The sequence below is a fragment of the Phlebotomus papatasi genome, chromosome 3 (genome assembly GCF_024763615.1).
Source record: "Phlebotomus papatasi isolate M1 chromosome 3, Ppap_2.1, whole genome shotgun sequence".
Lineage (NCBI taxonomy): Eukaryota > Metazoa > Arthropoda > Insecta > Diptera > Psychodidae > Phlebotomus > Phlebotomus papatasi.
Window position 1 is genome coordinate 30,218,042 of NC_077224.1, and position 10,911 is coordinate 30,228,952.

At 33.5% G+C, this 10,911-nt stretch overlaps 1 protein-coding gene across 1 annotated transcript; it reads left to right on the forward strand.

The window, feature by feature from the left end:
- Positions 1–1,402: 1,402 nt before the first annotated feature.
- Positions 1,403–10,861, forward strand: LOC129807553 (cytokine-like nuclear factor N-PAC). The gene is made up of 9 exons (XM_055856908.1): positions 1,403–1,632; positions 2,004–2,040; positions 2,442–2,527; positions 2,583–2,709; positions 2,771–2,902; positions 3,090–3,590; positions 5,051–5,411; positions 9,421–9,510; positions 9,572–10,861. The coding sequence occupies exons 1-9, from the start codon at positions 1,592–1,594 to the stop codon at positions 9,769–9,771; spliced, it is 1,575 nt and encodes a 524-aa protein (XP_055712883.1). The 5' UTR covers positions 1,403–1,591; the 3' UTR covers positions 9,772–10,861.
- The last annotated feature ends 50 nt before the right edge of the window (positions 10,862–10,911 follow it).

The following is a 10,911-nucleotide window of genomic DNA, read 5'->3' on the forward strand; positions in this document are numbered from 1 at the left end:
TCAGGATTAGAAAATAAAGATCGCCAAAATATGAATATTTCAAATTTTTAAACTTTGAGCCTCTGTATCAAGGTAAATACTTGACGTAGACCGGAACATAGGTACGTTCTGAAAAGGTCTTGATATCAGCTACAACATAATCTCAAAAGAAAATTTTGATCTAAAACAAAATAAGCGACAGAAAATTAAAATTGGTCAACAAAAAACGGTTTAAAACTTCCTTCTTTTGCACATTTAAGATTAAAGTGAAGAATGGTTAAAGATATTCACTTGGAGTCTTTGGACGACCTCCCATAAGTCAAATGGAAGATTATTAATACGACCCTCATTTCCATCCGACCCTTCCCCTTAATCTTCTGACAAAACCAGTATGGTGATTTTCTGTAATCATAAAAAAACGATTTTAGCGGTGAAGGGGAGGGGCAGGGAGGAAATGAGGATTATATTAATAATCCTCAGGTTGACTTATTAGGGGGTCATCCGAAGAATCATAGTCGATATCTTTAACCTCTTTAACCATTTATCGCGCATATTACATAACAAGAAGAAAATGAGAAAAATTGGTTTTATTCACAGTTTTATCGCTCTTTTTGTGAAGTTTACATCCATGGCATAACTAAAAGAACTTTCAAATTTCTTTTTTTATACACTAAAAGTTTAAAAGAAATTCTATAGTTAATAATATTAATTGCATCAGAATTTTTAATAATTAAGTATCAACCGCAGCTCTTCTAAAAAAAAGTGCAAAAAGAGGACACCATTTCCTTATCTTAACATCGTGGGTGGACCTCAATATTATCACATGAAGAGTAATTTTTACTTAAGATATTTACTAAAACATTCCGTAATTAATCAAATTATTACGTTTGCCCATATATATGATTTTTTTAGGCCAGCGAGTGTAGAATTTATGGGTTAATTAAATAAAATATTCTACTATTGTATTGAATTTATGAATGATCTAGTACAAACATAAAATAATACAATACAATACCCCTTTCTAACAAAATTTCACAGTTTTATTTGTTGATACTCCAATAGAGTCAACAAATCCAATATAGTCAACAGACCTGAAAATAATTAGTTGACTCCGTTGACTCGGTTGACTCTATCGAGGTCCCACTGTAAATTCGAGTAAAATGTAATTTCATCAGACGGTGGAATAAAATTTTCACTCTTATAAATCTTACATAGAAAAGAAAATATTTTTCTTTTCAGATTCGTTTTCAGCTCTTCTTAATAAAAGATTAAGAAATACAGAAAATATATAAATATTATTATTTTTTTATGTTATCCGCCAAAAATTTGAAATTCGCTGTCAACTCGACGAAATATTCGTCAAATTTTAGCCGCATGAAAAGGCGAATATGACTGTACTCCTTGCCTATTTCAGAATTGTCCAAAGACATTCAGCATTTTCATCTTCAAACAGTGGTTATCGGGATGACTGACAAGCGACGCCATTTTTAGCATCGCGTCTGCTAAAATTTGTTTAGAAGTGAAAAACAGCAAATAAAATCACTTTTAATAAGCAAAAATTAGCAAAAGAAGGTTTAGCTTATTCAGAAGATTGTGCAAAATTTTGTGTAAGATGTCTGACTCTGGTACATTTGCGCTGAACGACTTGGTGTGGTTAGTATTAACTTTTTATATTTTTCTGCTTTAGATGTTGCAATAAAGCATGTTTACAAATTATTTTCAAGTTAAGGCTTTTCTTTGATGTGTAAAGTAAACTTAAAAGATATTTCCGGCCTAATTTATCTGCCTTCGATGGGCCTGGGAATAAATGAAATTCTCTAACCTTAAACTTTAACCAACCCCCCTTTGCATAATTTCTCGCCATCAAAGCACTGGATTTTCACCCGCAAGAGTGCTCTCGAATTAGACAAGGTCACTATAAGCCTCATGTTGGCTTCAAAAAATGTATCAGCATGGTTTTGAAAATCGATTTCAGGAGACCCCAGTATGATGACTTCATTGACGCCCTCTTTTCTCTTTTCCAGGGCCAAAATGAGGGGATTCTCGCCATGGCCCGGCCGGGTAAGTTAGTGGAACAGAAGTTGCATATTGACAACTCCCTACTGATTTGGCGCCATTACAAGGATAGTTGAGCTCGTTGGGCTAATGCATATTGTAATTTTTGAGATCGTAAGATTTGATGAAATAGTGCGATCTTAGATTATTAGTTAACAATTCCTGTACTTCTGAGTTTCATTTCCCAGCCTGACTGCTCTGTTTTACACGTTTCACATGACGCGGAAAAATTGGCGGGAGTTGTCAAAAATTGCTTTTTATCTAGTTTTCTATCATTTTTTTTTCTATTAATACACCTGACAATACTATGCGCTGTAAAAACAATACATTTGTGTAACAAAATAATCAAAATTTCTTTGAAAAAAACAATAAAAAATATTTGTAAACCTTTCAAATGTGATATTTAGGTAGTTGACCCTCCACCAGAATTGAAGAAGATTGCTAAGAAGAATATTCCGGCACAGTGCATTTTCTTCTTTGGCTCCAATAATTAGTAAGATATACAAGTTTTCTTAATTAAAATAAATACTCATAAAGTCCTCTTACAGTGCATGGATCGAGAATTCTTTTATTCGGCCATATGAGCCCTTCAAGAGTAAATTCATTACATCGTACAAAACTGTGGCATTCAAGGAGGCAGTTGAACAGATTGAGAAATATATCAAAGATCCAGAGGTATGTAAACTCAATTCCGTTACTGGATATAAAGTAATAATAATAAATGAAAAATTTACAGACTTTTGAAGCTTCGCTGAAGCAAACGGTACCGGATCCTAATGAGCAGTTTGATAAGCTAAGAGAGGAGGAGGAAGTCGTGGAATCGCCCAAGCCGGTTGTGACGCCCAAGAAGTCAACTCCTAAAAGAAAAGTATGTATTTTACGTGTTGTAAAAAGAACTTATTTAGTTCAATTAAGAATAGTCAATTGATCTTTTTCATATAAAGTAAATTATTTTACAATATTTATGCATATATATTTTTTTATTTGAATTTCTGCAAAGAATTTTGAAAATAATTACCAAAGATGCTTTAACGAATTGTGTTACATCTGTTCAGGAAAAACCAAAAGCAGCTACTCGTAATTCCATCAAAAAGGCTGACAATGACATTATAACACCACCGGATCGTAAACGTAAACGCACGTCGCACTCCGTGGAAAACAATGATGAGAGCCACAATGAGATTGATGGATCATTTAGCCATAGTACAAGTGGGAGGCGCAATGTTGCCGCTACTGGACTCCTGAACAGACCTGCACCGATTCCACGACCCGAAACTCCAGAAATCGATATGAGTAAAGTGTCTCAGACGCTAAAATCCAAGAATATCACCCCATCGTCGCTACGCTTTGGCTTTCTCGGTCTTGGCATTATGGGGTGTGGGATAGTGAAGAATCTAATCAATTCCGGACACAAGGTAGTCGTTTGGAATCGTACATTCACTAAGTGTCGCACCTTTGCTGAGGCTGGAGCCCAAGTTGGTGATACGCCATCAGATGTTGTTGATGCCACGGATATAACATTTTCTTGTGTGGCTGATCCCCAAGCAGCAAAGGACGTAAGTAGTTTAAAACTTCATCTAGGTCTCAAATATGTACTTATTCTAAATTTCTGTGGACTTTTTTTCAAAAAAGAACCAGTTTATTAATTCTGCAACATTTCTATTATTTTTTTTTTAATTTTCAAACTTTAAGTATAATTGACAGATAAACCTAGGTCAGTTTATTGCAGGTGACATTCTTAACGTGAGCAAACTCGGATTGCATGCAAATTGTAACAGGTTATCATAAAGCAATATGGAATCAAATTTCTAAGTAATTGCAAATATTTTATGTGAATCAAAATATCCAGGATTTTAATGGACTGACAGAAAGATGATATTGGGTGGAATTATGGCCCAGAATGTACTCTATAATTTGCCCCAAAACTAGATCTTATCGGTAGGTCTGTAGAGCAATAAATATACTAGATTTCTGTATAAATAACTTTAGCCTATCGGCTCTGTGACCAGAGTAACGGTGGTGGCTTCAAATAGCTCCATATAAAAGACAACTTACCATGGAGGTGGCTGGGGGAGGGGGATCAATGTGCCAAGTTGCAATTGCAATTTTTTACCTTTTTTGCCGAAAACTTCATGTCGATATCTCCCTTAGTTTAGGAGATATTATTCTCTAAACAGTGGCCGCACAGACGTGACCTTGAAGTGGCCTGGAAGTGGCAAAAGACATTTTGGCAAAGTTTGAGCGGGATCGAAAGACCTGAGATTTTCTATTATAATGGTTTTTTTATATTATAATATATTATTTTTATATTATAATATATAATAAATATTATATTGGATTGTTGAGAATTTCGCCTAATTAAAAATATTCAAATTAAAATTAAAATTATTCAAATAATGAATATAAAGTTGTTATTTTTAGAAATCTTAGCTTCTGTTGTATAAAGAAAAAAACTTTTTGGCTTAAGTATATTTATATACTTCATGAACGGTTTGGCCAAATCTAAATGATGTATTAGTAAGTATTCTCCCCATGCAACCAGAGCAAACAATTAAGGGTATTGATTTACTTTTTTCTGTAAAAATCATAATACCAATTGGATTGATAAAGTTTAAATAAATATTTGTTTATTTAGATCTCAGAAGATGTCATTAAAAAAAAAATTAAATTTTAGTATCTCATAACTGGGCTTTAAATCATTCCATTAATCGAAATTTTAGTATTAATACTTATAATATTTGGAATTTTCACACATACGAGTTTCAAGCCCTCTGAGTCATTTTTGCACATTCAATTCTTTTTAATAAGCATAGATAAGCTGAAATTTGAAGAGTATAACTACTTATCGTATTCTTTACATGCAACGAAGTTTTATTGTAACATTCGTCTAAATTATCATCTTTTTTAGGAAAATTCTTTGAAACCTAAACAGTTTACGAATATTACGCAAATCTATGATGCTTTTCTTTCCATTTTTTCTTGCATTTTACAATACATTTACTCAAATTTGTTGCAGATGGTGTTTGGAAATTGTGGAGTGTTACAAGCAAGTTCAGTATCCGAGGGAAAAGGCTACGTGGAAATGACAGGCATTGATTCGGAAACGTCAACAGATATCGCTGATGCAATTGTCTCCAAAGGTGGACGGTATCTTGAGGCTCAAATTCAGGGTTCCAAGGCGCAGGCAGAGGAGGGCACTCTAATAATTTTGGCTGCTGGTGAACGTGTGCTTTTTGAAGAGTGCCAGACTTGCTTCGAGGCAATTGGAAAGAATTCTTTCTTCCTCGGTGACGTAGGCAATGCATCCCGAATGAATCTTGTGTTACAAATGATTGCTGGAATTTCATTGGCGGGCCTTTCTGAATCCATGGCACTTGGTAAGTTAAATCTCATACTTTTTCTACACTAATCCCATCATAGTAAAACATTAAGTCTTAAATTAAAATCAGCCTATGTGGTAAGATGGGGTAACTTGGAATCATATTAAATTTGGAACTGTGGGATTTCCTAAGATTTTTAGATGGCAAAAGAAAAAAAAATAAGATTGAAATACTATTGAATGTAAAGTCTTGTACTTCTTCACAGTTTTTTTGTGCTCTTGACAATTAGAAATAGTGAGAAAATTTTAAAATTCCAAAATAGACATGATTCCAAATTACCACATCTTACCCTAAAATCTGATCCATATCCTATGATAAAAAAAAAATCCTTAGTCTAAAAGTCGCAAGACTCAAGGTTTTTAAGAAGATCGTAAACTAATCATAAATGCAGAATTGGCGGCGATTTTAAGTTTATTGAATCATAGTAAACCTAGAAAAAAGTTCCTCACTACAGTAAACTCTCGCTCAATCGTCTCTTTTTCAATCGGGCACAAAATTTTGTTGAAAATTAGGTGTGATTCCTTCTAATCACACCTATTGTAATCCTCGGATTTTCTCAAATTTCTCCGATCGAGCTGAAATTCACAGGGTATATGTTTTGAACATCCCTGATGCCGAAAATCATAAGCCGGCAATTTCGGGTCCGGCTGCCGTCCGGCCGTCCGTAGTACGCAATATTTCTAGTTTGGACAGAGATATTTTCATAAATTTTTTTTTTTAAATATATCTACGCGCGCGTACGACGATTTCTGCGCTATTAGTTTTTTTGAAAAACCGGTTCTAAACTGGTTAAAAATCACGTTTTGTAGTTTTTCTCGAAATCTAGGTATGCGAGGCTCTAAATGGATGTAAAGTTTGAGGCCTCTATCTCTCATAGTTTCCGAGAAAATGGACTTTAATAACTTTAATAATCATTTTCTTCATTAATAACGATAATATGTTACATACGGTTTAAACGAAATTTGCATTATTTATGTATAAATATCGTTCGAGTTTGCCACAATCCAAATTTGCAATGAAGGAATCGCACCTCTATAAGCTGATCTAGGCTTATCACTGGCTTTTCACGTTCGAATTTAGAGCAAATTTGTTCAAATTCGCTGTAGGTCGCCTTGTTTTATCGCGATTCTTTATATTTGAGCGTTTTTTTGTGGAATTTACAATGATTTTGATGCCCAAATCTCTCGATAATTTGGATGACATTTTGCCCCATATGCCCGATTGAAAGAAAGTCTACTGTACCTACTTTTTTGCATATTAGAAAGTTGTTTTCTGTTCTACCTTATTCTATTCTAAATAATTTGATCACAGAAGGCCAACAAAAGAAAAAGAAAGTTCATTGAAATCGGTTAATAAACATTAGAGATACAATCTGGTCAATTTCGGTATAGTAAGGATCAGGTCGGGATACAATGCAGTGGGATAGGTACAGAAGATGTGACCTATCGTCAGAAAGATCTTGAACTCAGATACAGAGTACTAAAATATAATGTAAATGCAACCCACCGTTTAAAAAAGCTCGTGATCTCAGCTACAAAATAAAAATTTCATCAAAATTGAAAATGGGAGTTCCGAAAAGGACAATATTTCATCGTTCCTAAAAAAAAAATTAAGGAGTGAAGGAGTGAATTAACGTCAGTTGCAGAATTTCATCTATGAGAAAAATTTACAATTGAGGAATTGATGAGCAAACAGAAAGATCATGTCATCAAGGTCATACGCTAATTTTGACATTCAATCGAATGGCCACCGGGAGTCAAGGGCCACCCCATAGGAAGGTCCTTACTTCAGCGAAGGCAAATTATCGCCTTCCACTGGGGTTTTAGGCTTTAGTGCACAATCACATTGATAATAAAATGCTCGCCATAGCCTCACCGTATTTCGTTAATTTGCGCATTTTCATTGTAATTCTTACGCTAATTTTGCATTACCGTATTACCTTATCTCATACTCGGTGGCACTAGGTGAAAATAATATAAGGAAATTGAAGAAATAAAACGAAAATTCGATAAACGGTAAGCAAAAAAAAATCCAGTTTATATTTTGCTCACAGTTTATTGCATTTTCGTTTTATTTCTACAATTTTCTTTTATTATTTTCACCTCACTAGGTGTATCACATAAGTTAATACGGTAATCGAGAATTTGCGTAAGAATTGCAATAAAAATACGTAAATTAACGAAATGCGGTGAGCATTTTACTGTCAATGTGATTCTGCCCTTAACGCGAAAATGAATGCCAATGTGTATTTGGAAATTGTCCTAGAGGATTTATTAAACCCGTATGCATACAAAAATTTCAGTAAGGGGTACTGGAAGTTCGAACAAATATAGACACTGTCGCAGAAATTGTGCACAAAATGAGATTTGGCCAAAAAACAACATTTCGTTGTTCATTTTGGGAGCACAATAACCTCCTTGATCTCTGGATACAAAATAGCTTGACATCTCCAAAAGTTATATTTTTATTGGTCAAATTTAAGACTAAAATAGCGGAGAATTCCGAAGGCTGACAATCGTGCAAACTGCAATGTATTTGTCGACAGACTTATGACTATAATTAAGTCAAAATAAGATCGTCTTAAGATTCCCCAAAAAAAGCTATGTAAGCTATTATGAAGAGGCTTCGACCTCGAGGCAGACCTAGGTTTAAAGATTAAATTTTAATTTAAATTTAAAGATTTTGATTTCTCAATAATGGAAGGGGGGTTGGTTGACGAAACCCGTTTGTCGATATATCTCTAATGTTTTTTTTTTTTTTTTGTAAGGGGACGGACGGAAGGGCCGTTCACGAAAATCGATTTTTACCGCATACAGTAGACTCTCTCTCAATCGGGAATATGGGGCAAAATGTCATCCGGTTTAGCGATAGAATTGATCGTTTTGTAAATTCCACAAAAAGCGCTCAATTATAAAGAATCGCGATAAAATAGGAAGAACTACAGCGAATTTGAGCGAATTAGCTTCATAATTAAACGTGAAAATTGTCAACAAAATTTGTCGCCTGATTGAAAAAGAGCCGATTGAGTGAGAGTCTACTGTATAACTTTCGTCGTCTATGAGTGTCAAAACTTGTAGATCCAAAATATGGACCGCAAAAAAAGCTGGGATTGTACAGCATCTCATTTAAAATGATTTGCATTCTAATTTATTAATAAATTGCACTTTACATAAAACTACTTAGGGTAAGTGTGCCAAATTCCGGCCAGCTTGCAATTTCGGCCATCTTTTTTGTTCCTCGAATTTCCATGATTTTTTAGTTTTTACATACTCTAGAGATTATACAATGCAAAAAAATAACAAAAACTGTAGCTTCGACAAACGAGATGACGTGAAAAAGACATTTGAATAATTCCCAAAGGGCAAGGAACTATGGGAATGAAGGTGGCCGAAATAGGACACCAAAGCTATGTTTACATTTTTATTCATTTTAAAATGTATTAAGAAGGTTTTTTTTAAAGTAAATAAAGACGATAAACTGTCTACAAGGTTCCAATCAACACTCCTTAAGAAGAAGAAATAAAAAAATCAATTTCTATTAAAGATATTACATTTCAAACTTGAGACTTTGGGGCTTGCATGCAACTATGCCGAAATTTGGCACACTTACCCTATGTTAGTTACGTTTTTTTATGTTAAGCAAGCTAGAATAATGTTTTAATTTAGGATTCGATGATATTTTTTCTTACTTGTTTTTCTCTACACTACAAACTAGTCCTTAGGGAAATTTAGAGTTCGAGATTTTTTATCTGGTTGCGTTATTTAGTCATAATTCTCAATGATGGAAGGAGGGGGTGGAGGGTAAATCTGACATCGTGAACTTCTAGCCACCTAATGACATTTGACCCCATTTGACGCCTCGTCTACTAGGAGAGTTAACATTTTCAGTTTTTTTTTTTTTTTTTTTTTTAATTGACCTATACCTCTGTAGAAGAGTTAGTTATTCAAGAAATTAAATAGAAGTTAAATATTGGGCTTTGTTTTTTTTTAATGATAATTCATTTCAGCTGAACGTGCTGGACTGCAGACAAAGGATGTATTGGAGGTCTTAGAGCTGACAAATATGGCTTCTCCTCTGATTCTGGAGAAAGGACATGGTATGGCATAACGCAGACCTCCGTTCAATTTGTATACTAATTAATTATTCAATTTTTGCAGCTATGACGAAAGGGGAATATCCCACACACCACCCATTGACACATATGCAGAAAGATCTTCACCTGGCGCTGAGGATGTCGGAAACCCTGGAGCAATCACTCCCTATAACGGCCAGTGCCAATGAGGTGTTTAAGCACGCCAAGCGTCTTGGGTATTCTGACCACGATGCAAGTGCTGTCTACGTAAGAGCTAGATTCTAACGTTAGGTGTTTCGTGAGCGCCAGAGAGAAACCTTTCTATGAAATGCGCTTTGAGACATCTTAAAGAAGAGCTCCAATCGGACACATAATACGCACTAAATGTTGTTTTTAATATCAAACGATGCATTTAAAAACAGAAAAATACTATGAAAATGAAATTGTTTTTGGTTTAAAATGCATCAATATTTAGGACAAAAAAAAGTTGTAAAATTGAAGTCGCTATAACAAAGTACGGGCATCTGGATAAAATTATTTTACCCCATAATCTTTTCTAAGAATTTCCAAGGAAAAATTACAGCAATTAGTGCGTATTAAAAATAGTACATTTTATATTTTAAACAATAACATTTCTTTCATTTTATAAGGAGTAACTGGATTAAATTACGTTCAACATCAAAAGGATAAAAATAATTATCTTCTATGTTAAAGAAAAAAAATTAAACATGATTTTCAATATGCAGTATGAATAATAAGTGAAACAAACACAAAAATTAATTGCAGATTTCGCAAGAAAAAAAGAATAGAAATAGTTATCGTAGGTGAAACTACAATAAATTTCTATAGATTTGAAAATTATTTTAATAATAATCAAATCCCTAATTTGTGAACAACTTTTAGTGTAACTTTGAAGTACCACTGTTTTCTTATTGATTTAATGTTATAAGTAACTGAAACATGTAGTGTTTCCAGGGTTATTAACGAAGCACATGCTAAAAAAAACTGTTTAATGTTTTTATTAAATACATTTTTTCTTCATAAAATTTTCTCAATTACCTATAAATGAGTTAGAGCAATTTTTAGTTAATATGTAAAAGTGGAATTAACATTATGGACTTTGGAGAAACGTGTTCTTTGAAATCCCTAAAAGAAACAACAATAATTGTCGCATTCTGCATTACATTTAAAAATATAACTATACTTTTTTTTGTCTTTCCTCTCAAAAAAAAAAAAAACAAAACTGTGGAACACAATAGAAGTTAAGGTAAAAAAAAAATATGAAAGAATTGAAGTAAGGAATTACAATGAATATACAAATATATTGTGTAGTTTTAATATTTTATGGAAAATAAAGAGGTTTTCTTGAAAAAAATATGTTATGGTTTAAATTGAAACGACGGAGTATAAAATCAAAAAATTTTA

What these genes read in the sequence shown, in the direction of transcription:
- LOC129807553 (XM_055856908.1), top strand. Translation starts at nt 1,592, where the DNA reads ATGTCTGACTCTGGTACATTTGCGCTGAACGACTTGGTGTG. An exon ending in GCGCTGAACGACTTGGTGTG is followed by an intron (nt 1,633 to 2,003) that starts GTTAGTATTAAC and finishes TCTCTTTTCCAG; the next exon opens with GGCCAAAATGAGGGGATTCT. An exon ending in AATATATCAAAGATCCAGAG is followed by an intron (nt 2,710 to 2,770) that starts GTATGTAAACTC and finishes AAAAATTTACAG; the next exon opens with ACTTTTGAAGCTTCGCTGAA.